The sequence below is a fragment of the Monopterus albus genome, unplaced genomic scaffold (genome assembly GCF_001952655.1).
Source record: "Monopterus albus unplaced genomic scaffold, M_albus_1.0 scaffold41.1, whole genome shotgun sequence".
NCBI classification, from domain to species: Eukaryota; Metazoa; Chordata; class Actinopteri; order Synbranchiformes; family Synbranchidae; genus Monopterus; species Monopterus albus.
Window position 1 is genome coordinate 362,649 of NW_018127921.1, and position 10,183 is coordinate 372,831.

The 10,183-nt window shown below is 39.6% G+C and overlaps 1 protein-coding gene across 1 annotated transcript in view; it reads left to right on the forward strand.

Annotated features, from left to right (window-relative positions):
• The window catches only part of LOC109959894 (ankyrin repeat and sterile alpha motif domain-containing protein 1B-like), a 110,560-nt gene extending 102,234 nt beyond the window's left edge, over positions 1–8,326 (forward strand). Inside the window, exons 11-13 of the mRNA XM_020599631.1 lie at positions 4,067–4,211; positions 4,707–4,734; positions 8,229–8,326. Of these exons, the coding sequence (XP_020455287.1) occupies positions 4,067–4,211; positions 4,707–4,734; positions 8,229–8,262 (207 nt within the window). The 3' untranslated portion in view covers positions 8,263–8,326. The remainder of the gene's footprint in view (positions 1–4,066; positions 4,212–4,706; positions 4,735–8,228) is intronic.
• Positions 8,327–10,183: the final 1,857 nt, after the last annotated feature.

Below are 10,183 nucleotides of genomic sequence, written 5' to 3' on the forward strand. Positions count from 1 at the left end.
AGAAGTCCAGCACGTTGTTCATACTTAATTCCCATTTCTGTGTGTCTTTCCTATGCTTGTGTGTTTGAGGAAATCCCTGCTCCAAGCTGCCCTGCACTCCCACTTCCTTTGCTTCCTCTCGTCAGTACGAGCTAATTTTCTTTTTCCCGCTCTGTCTCTGTCTCATGCTCATCTCTTCTGGATTCACTGACACAAACTTTAAAGTAAGTGCTGAGTTGGAGCCTGGCGTCCTTTGATGAACTTCATGTTTTCTTCTCTCTCTCTCTCTGTCTTTATCCTGGGTAATGGTTTCTTTCAGCTCACCTCACTGTCTCTTTTTCTTCCTAAGCTGCCACGGTGCCTGGGTTTTAGAGTAATTGGTATAGTGAGAGATGATGTAGAAATAAAAGACAGATATTAGAGGCAGAAGTACTGATGAGGGGCATGAAACAAAAGCCATAGAACATGGAACTCGAGTTGAAAATTAATTTACATGTTATGGGTGAAGATAATTTCGGGCATAGTTCCTAATCATTTCCTGCTCTTTATTGCTTTCCCCTCATTCCGGTTCATTTTATTCTACTCTCCCTGTAGACACTGCAGAGGAGTCTCTTTCCTGAGCTCATTCTGTCAGTGCTGGTATTAATGATGCTACTCTACTTGTGGAATTTTAGAACCTCAAACAAAATCTTTAATTCATGATGGCATCTCGGTAATTCCTCTAAACAAATGAGACCATGGTTGAGATGACAGGTTGCCTCAGTCTCACATTTCTCTTTCATCAGATCTGATAATCATATTTTATTTTCAAGTCAGGACTGTATTTTCCCATTAGCTTTATCACTTCCTCTTGCAAAGACAATGGTCTCATTAGTTTTTGTTTCCATTTGAATCTACTTTCATTTCCAATAACTGCCTTAACTTGTAAAACTTTATTTCCACAAGAAACCTGGTCACTCCAGAAAAGTCGTGTGCTGTAAGTAACCTGGTTTCTGTAAATCTGCATATATCTGCAGCAGGTCAGTGACCAGGAGACCACAGAAGAACTCTGGCACATTTACAGCAATATTTATATACTTCATTTAAGAAATCTTTTTTTCAGAAATCTAAATGTAATCCTGTTACTTATGTGCATGCAAATGCACTGTAAAATACAGTCTAGTGACTTGTACAGTAGCAGATATTTTTTTACATGTGGTTTTGCTTTTTAAATCAGTTATTCTAAAGTCTCACAATTAATGTGCAGATGATTCCATTGCACCTTTAATCTGAGCTGCCAGGTGAGTCCATAATTTGGTGTAAAGTTTTTATGTCCGTGAAAGGGGCACTGATTTAGTAGTAGCTTTTTATCAGAGTGCTATCAGCCTTCAGCTCTGAGTGAAATCTGCAGCTAACCAGGCTGTCACGTCAAATCTCTGTCTGCTGAGGCTGGGCCACCTGCAGAGTGCAGGCATAAAAGACCGACTGAATCTCCATTAGCTGGTAATGGCAGTCTAATTGAGTGCTGATGGAGACAGAAGAAGGAGGGGGGAAAAGAAGAAAGTGTGTGGGGAGATTAGTTTATAGGCATTTTAATAAAGTGCAGTGTGAAATAAGACTTGGACTGAGTGCATACAGTGAGAGAGAGAGAGAGAGAGAAATCATCATGGGACTGATTGCTCTATCAGCCAGAATGATTAATCCTTTTTGAGTGTGCTCAGTGTGTGATTGATAGCCTTGTGCAGTCTGGGTAATGTAGTAGTAGATGATGACAGGAAGAGTAATGGCTGTTGAATGAGGACAGAAGGTTTGGAGAGCATGAAGTGGGGAAAGATAATCAGAGGCCTGGGAACAACTGTAGCCACACACACAACCTGGTGGCAAGTTTACCACTGGGCGGGTACAGCCAGAGGGAGGCTGCTAAATGACACTTGAGAAATAATGATAGTGCTGGATTATGGGAAAAAGGCAAACATCCAGAGGCTTCATTGCTGGAAAGATGCGTTTTGTCTCTTCGACTGAAATGACGCTTGTGCCTGTAACCTTTTGCCCTGGTTTACATCACTTGCTCTTGTTATTCATTCTTTCTGGGTACACATCTGCCTCAGGGATAAGGGACCTTTTGGTCGTTCTCAGCTCTCTTTCTCTGAGCCCTCGGGGGCTCAACCTTTTCACCAGTGCAGCAAAGTGCAGTCTCGAATTGTCCCCAAGTACCCACATGGAGCACAGTTATATAAAGGTCCCAAAGAAACAGTTCCTTACGTGTAACTGAATGCATCATCTCCAAACAGACAGGCTACAAATCACAGACGTATTTACTTTAGTTTGCAAATTTCAAATTGGGTATTTGGCATACACTCTCTTCAGTGTGAGTTAAAATAGGTTACACAAGTTGTGGCTGTCATGTAGGTTGTTTGGACAGCTGGTTGTTGAAGACCGCATTGCGGTCATTGATGGAAATCACAGGACATTAAGATATACATCAAGTCCTAAATTAAAGGTGAGTCATTATCTTGCTTGAGAACAATATACATGTAGTTATCAACTTGATATTTTGCTTGAACTCCGAAACATAATCTCCTTTTGAGAATAGTTCGAATGAGTAAGATCATGTGCTAGAATTATGGCTGTATCACTGTGGCTTCAGAAGGTTCACCAGCTGACCATTTTGAAGTTACTCGACCTTGTTTCTTTTCAGCTGCTAGAGCAGGAGTGTCAAACTCAAATACACAGTGGGCCAAAATTAAAAACTGTGACAAAGTTGTGGCCCAGACTCTATATTCATTGAAATATTGAAAAAAATGAGCATGTTTTCCCTTCTCTCCAGATATATAATGCTAAACTTTTTCATATGGAAACAAACAAGCTGCTTAAACATTGGATTTGGAACAAGCAAAGCTTAATATTCTACACACATGAGAAATCAAATTTCCAATAAAAAAAACACATCAGTGGCATTCGTTTCTTATTTTGTGAACATTTTCTGCCGTGAAGCCAGACTTCTTTTCATCTCCTCTACCTTCTGGAGCTTCTGCTTCATGTCCGGGTCCTTGTATTTGTCTTGGTGTTTCGTTTCATAGTGACTTCTTATGTTATATTCTTTCGTTACAGCCACTTTGGCTCCGCACACAAAACAAACAGGTCTGTCCTTTACATTAATGAACAGATCATCTTCCTCCCACCTGTCTTGAAAGCTCCTGTTTTCCATTTTTTGTTTGGCTACCTTTTTGGGACGAGTGGATTAAATTTGCCTGAGGCCACTGGTAGCATGAGGTTGTCAATCAATGTCAACAGAAGCTGCTTGCGGGTCTTGATTGATGCGCCAGCGCACCAGCAAAGCATTCTGGGATTTGTAATATTAGTGGTGCATGCAATATATACTGGCGGGCCAGCTCTAATAAACTTTTGAAATCATCCCACGGGCCAAATATACTTACACCGTGGGCCAGATTTGGCCCGCGGACCTGAGTTTGACATATATGGGCTAGAGGGTCTGTGACTCAAAGCAGTGATGCTATAAGCCATCCCTAACTTGTCATTGCTCCACCTTTCACAACCTGTTTCCTGAAGCAAAGACAAACTATGGATGTCTGGTTACGACAAACTGTTTTCACTTGATTATCAGACAAAATGTAGAACCTTTGTTAATGTACCTGTGTGTAAACTCAAGCAGTAGATCTTCACTTTAAACTGCTGATTTCTTATAGTTCATGCATACATGAATAACATTGTGATGTGCTTGGTTTGGTGGGTATCACATCACTGGATGGGAATACATTCATTTTTACTGTTGCTTATTGGGACCTGAGTACGTGGCAGAAACCTGTTACTAGGAGATACTTATGAATGAGATGAAAAATTAAATGTTTATCCTGCTCTGCAAGACAGAATGAGATGTATATCATTGTGCATTTGAACTCAGAGGCCTCTTCATTGATACCTCCTGTATGAGTCTGTTGGAAGGGATAATAGGCCATGTGGCTACAGTACAGAGTTAATGATGTAATAAGTGCTGTGTTTGTTTAGCTAAATAAATACTTGCAGTTGGTGTCATTCAGATAAAGCATGCGCACATTCTTTCTTTCTGTCCTTCTCCCTGAACTCACAGCGTTCAGCAGAGATTGTCACCTCTCCATCCCTGGATGTTTTCCTGCCAGAAGATGAGGACAACCCATACGAGTCTGTGACCACCGCTGTCACACGCAAACCCTGCTCACTCGATATCAACCGGCCTAACACCTGTCCACGCAATGGTAGGACAAAATATCAAACTCCGTGTTCATTTTGTGACCTGTGATTTAACATGCAGATTATATTCTAATAGTGAGACAGAACATAAATCAAATAATATGCTGCATTTCCCACAGTACAGTCATTTGATCCATTTTTCATATAAAAAGTTTTAGTGCAACTTGTTTATTAAAATCCTCCTACTGTAACAGATAAGTTTAGTTACAGAGAATTGGTGCAGTAATTTAATTACCCTCCTCCTCCTGGTATAAATATCCATAACTAGAGTAACTATTGGGCACTTTATTCCTGACTCACTTTATTTTTTCACTGCTGTCCACACTGCCTTTGAATCCGTTTTCAGTTCAGGATTCAGAATGAGCTTGTCCCTCTGCCTTAGATCTTTTGAGCTGGTTCTGTTTGCTCATCAGTTGTTTGGTCTGTGGTGTTAGACTTTGACGCCCACGACAGCAAACACCCACAATGTGTTCTTCCCTTTCGCTCCACTCCCACTGCAGGTTGTCACAGCAACTGCATCACCTGCTGGTGAGTCACCTGTTCTGTGATAGTGACACCCCCCCCCCCCCCCTTCTTTTATGTGTCTTCACATGTGTCTCACTCCATGGTTGGTTGTTGCATATCATCTGTGATTGGCTGTAGGAGTTGAACTGTCAGTATACAATGTCAACTGTGTGTGTGTGTGTGTGTGTGTGTGTGTGTGAGAGAGAGAGAGAGAGAGAGATCTCAGAGGTTATCTGCTCTATGTCAAAGTGTCTTTTGGAAGAAAATTGCTACACTGACGCAAGTGAGCAGTGTGGGTGTTGTGTTTGTTCTCAGCTTTCTGAGCACCGTTACCTGGGCAAATGAGGGAGAGACTGACAGAGAATGGAAATGAGAGTGAGAGAGACATCAACACATGATGAAAGAGCAAAAGACAAAAATACAAAAGTCAGAGAAGACAGATGAGGTAGAAGCCCATCATTCATTGGTAGAAATGATGAGAATTGCATTATGCTTTATAGGCTGCAGAAACTGTCTTTTTGTAGAGGGACAGACAGAGAAGAAAGGTTGAGAAAGAGACAGAGAAGCCAAATTATACATGCAGTCACTGAGGTTTCGGGCTAAGCCATCTACGCAAGTGTGAATCTGTGACGCAGCAGAAGGGAAAATCCTGGATTCCTGCTCTAAGTCCAGTCACATGTCAGGCTAATTGGACATGGGTGTGAGTCGGTCTCTTTTTTTTATGTGCCTCTGAGAGGAAGGATACGATGATTAAGAAACAAGAGGGAAGAGGAACTGGGATGAGATGACAGAGTACAGTGAAGAGCAGAGAGAGACTTGGTGCATTACACTGCAAAAAATGATCTTTCTCCATAAATCTGATGTTACTGAGTCCAAATTATATCCAAGTAGGATGACAGAATTATATATTTTCCAATGCAAATGAGCATTTGTTAATGTTTCATGATGCTATTTTTTTGCTGCCAGGTTAAGAACTTAGTCTTGGGGTGGTGCAGCAACAATATACAGTTCTGCAATGTGAGAACAAACAGATGATAAAAATAGTAACCTACCAGGAAAAAAACTGAAATATGAGTTGATGCATAATAAGACACTATATTCTTGGCACACTGATAATTCCATTCAAGTAGAAATGGATAGAATTATGAAATAAAGACAGCATGTTGTCTTTGTCAAACGTAACAGAACAGGCAGAGGAAATTACAAATACTACAACAAAAAGCCAAGAACTAAATGTAGTATGAGTTGTGAGAAAGTTGTACACATGAGTGAAATGTATTGTCTTATAAATAGCCAAAGGAATATTTATTTCTGAAGAAATTGGAGATTGCTGGACATTGTTATTTTTTCCAAAGCAGGGAAGTTATTGAAACTGACTGATACTGTACCACTGCAAGTGTTCCATGCTGTCTTAATGGAATCTGTGTTGGTCCACACTGCAGAACTTAACCTTAATAACTTATTTAAATCAGGAAGTTATGGCTTAATTTTTCAACACCTGTTGCCACTGGCACATAGTTTTTCACACAGTCCCTGTTGAACATTGATGGACTCAAGCTGTCTGAAGGGTAGGTGTAAAAACAAACTATAGGGCACCTGATGGTTTCAATGGGCCCCAGTGAGTAGAGAACAACGATGCATGTTTGGTGAAAAAGCTACATTAGCCTGCAGTGCTGTCAGGGGCATAATACTGAAACACCCAAAAGAGGAGGGTAAGAAGAGCTTCAACAAAATAAATCCTGATAGACCACCGTGGTTTATTAAGTGTAAATTAAGAACCGGAATGATGCTGACATCTCACATTGTGGGTAGATGTTATTGTGTATGCTCATGTCAAAGGAATTGGTTAAATAAGATACAAAAATTTAAAAGCCACTACTTAGCAGAGCTTTTGTCGTCAATACTTATTTTAAAATATGTCCAAACTGTTAAAGTTGTTCTCCATCTAAGTACCTGCCCAGCGAATGTGAGGGTAACACAATGTTGCCCTAAAGCAGTATCGGTGCGTTTGCATTGATATGAATACTAGAGGGCAGAATCAGACCCGATGCTGGTGTCAGTGCATCCCTACTACAAAATACTAGTTTGAAGGAAAAAACCTATTTATGTATAAATAAGATTTGTTAAAGAAAGAAAGATTAACAACATAAGACTGTTAGTGATATGAAGCAGCATGTGACCACAAAGATCTTTTGTCCCTTGATGACTTTTATACCCAGAAGAGGATCAGCAGACTCTCATGAGACGACCAAGAGCAGGACAGTAAGCTCGATCATAACAGCATTAAAATACAGTAGATGAAGAAACATTCAAATCAAAATGGAAGGTTTCAGGTGTAACACAGTTCCTCCACAGTTTTGTCCTCACATTCTGTCAGGGGTTTTTCTGAAGGCTGATGGTTTAGAGGTAAATAAATGATGTCGCAGATGTCAAATAGTTGTGTTGAACTGGTGCAGAGACTTCCCACAGTTATTATTCTCTAACTGCTGGCTTTTGCCAGGCAGTCACTGCTCTTTCCACTAGCATGTGACCACCGTACATTGTCTTTCAGCAAGAAGTTCCAAGAAGTCTGAAACATGATAAACTCAGCAGAATTTGTCTCAGGGTTAAAAAAAACTTTAAAAAACTGGCTATGGACCTGGAGAGGACTTTTTTTTTTCTACAGTGTAATTGCCTGATATCTACCTGTCCTGTGATGCTGGCTAGCTGTCTGCAGCTGTGGGCTGCTGCAGTCTCTCAGTTGAGGAGACTGAGACATTACTGTGCTCCCCTCAAACAATCAGGGTGGTTTATCATAATCACCTAGTGTTTGTCACTCAGCGCAGCCACTACAGAAACATCTGGGACCCGCTGTCAGTGAAACTATCGTATCAAACAGCTTCTTGCTTTTTTGTCTGTGCTTCTTGGATATCTCACCCCCTGTTTCTCCTACTTTTCCTTTTTGTGACTTGCAGCTGTTAGAGGTATAATCACTGTGGAATTCTCTTATCTGTAATATAAGTACATCAAGTACAGACTTGTGCGCATAAACCTGGGGCTCAATGAGTCCTAAGGCAGCAATTTAGTACATTAACTCTAGGTTATACTTATTGTAGTGGATGGCTTTCATTTGTTTCAAATGACAGACCCCATTTCTGCTGCTCCACTTGTCCGCAGATGCGTTTAGTGTTTGTGTGCAGACTGAGATGAAAAATATGGGCTGTGGGTTTTATTTTATTTTATTTTTTTGTAATCTTTGTTTAAATTGCATAAATTCACAACTAATACTGGAAAATGAACGTGGTAAACACCAGTAAATAAATACATTTACTCCTAACATCGCCTGTGCAACTACTGCAGTGAACCCCATACATTATTTTTGTTGTTAGCTGAAGTTTTGCAGACGTCTTTGATGACGAACCTTTTATCGCCATTATTCAGTGTTTGGAAATTGCACTTTTAACCTGGAGATATTTCATATTTTTTGATGTTAAATGCAAACCCCCTAATTAACAAAGTCTGCATTTGTAATTCTACAGGTGTTCCAATCAGCTCAGCTACAGTAGGTTTTAACCAGACTGCAGTAACAAAAAGCCTTGCAGGTGCCAAGCAGTTTTTCTGCCATCGACCTACTCCTCCCGAGATAAACACACACTTGTCTTCAGCGTGTGCAACATGAAACTACAAACCTTGTGTGTTTGTGCATGTGTGTGTCCTCTGCAGTACTTCAGAAGTCCTGCATATTATACTGCATAGCTTCTGACAAAATAGGTCAACACACCCTGGTAGAGATCCTAAATTTCTGGCAGTGGTAGAGCAACCTTCACTAGTCTTTTTCTAGTTATTTACGGCATGTTTTTAATAATATATATTTTTTGCTATCTGACCTAATACTGCACTTTACTAAAGATGGTAAAAGTACACATGTTCATTACTCAAGAAGTACAGATACCTATGTAAAAAAAAAAAAAAAAAAAACAACCTCTGGTAAAGGGAGAAGTACTGATTCAAACTCTTTACTTGAGTAAAAGTAAAGTACAGGCTCTGAAATGTACTGAAAATATAAAAATAAAATGTAGCCCTTCAAAACAAATAACGTATTCTCAAGATTCTTATATTCACTTTGGCTTTTAATACATATTGTTTGATGCTTCCTTCTTTTAACTGTTGATTCTGTGTAGTTTGTATTTTTATGTTCCTATGTTGTTTTATTTCTATATTAATATTATTTATTCTGGTTTTTACATTGCTTTTGTAAAGTACTTTGGTCGACCAGATGTTGCTTTTAAAGTGCTATATAAATAAATTTTGATTGAAGTGCAAACCTCACTGAGCTTCACATCATATTAATATATTACCAAGATTATTGAACCATTATCATTTTAAATAATAAATATACAAACATAATTAATATTAACTAACGAGAACACATTTCTGGTCTTCTTAAGCTTTAAAGGATGCAGACTTTTCAACAAGTTCCATGCAGAGACTAAAACCAAGAATGAACTGCGTCTACTCAGTTAATGTCTGTCAGTGTCCAACCTGGGTTAGCTTATTTATCTGTGCCACTGACATCTGTTGTTGTTCAAAAACAACTGAAGCACATCAGTGAAACCCACCTCTACCTGGTTGACATATTTCTTTATTACTAAATTCCAGACCAATGTATATGTTTAAAATGTTTCCACAAAAGCTTCAAGTTACCATATATTTTTACAGCGTAAAATAATAATATGACTTTGTCACATGAATCACAGTCCTATAAATGGGTTCAGATCAGCCAGTCACAGGTATGCACACCACAGTGCTGCATGAGCTACATTTTATGAATAAAGGCATCAGTTTAGTTTTTTCTTGCTCTCCCTCCCATATTAACTTCGACCCTCAGTTCTCTCTAGTGTATAAAGCTCTGATGTTGCTGTGTTGCGGCCCATTTATTCCACTTTGGTTGGCGCTGGAGGCTTAGGGTGGCTAATGGCAGCAAGCAGCAACTCTAGGGCTTTGCCATTAAAAGGGTCAAGGCCCATCGACTTGTTGAAAGAAAGGAAATAGTGTGTCCTCCTCTCTGACAGCCAGAGGGGATCAATGTTGAGGACTCACACTCACTACATTTCTTGGCCTTATTTTCAGGCTAGATTCCAAAATTTCCATTCAGGCTTATTTTGTGTCAGTCATGTTTTTAATTAAGATTTGTTATTTTTATTCAAAGGCATTTCTGCTGTAATTTAGGATTGAAGAGAAGTTAATTGTGGTTCCTGGCATTATTCCTGATTATTCTCCTACTGTCTGCGGCTTCAGGCCGAGCCAGTTTGTTCCTATTGAAGATGTAAAACTGCTTTTAAGCAAATGTTATCAAGCAGAAGTAATTTTTGTATTTGTTCAAGAGAATTTTTAGCTGTGTATTAATACACAATTAACTGTACTGTAGGTGCTGTAGTGACTATTTCCAGCAGCGGGGTGGTGTGTTTGTTTGTGTTTGGGGGGGGGGGGATTG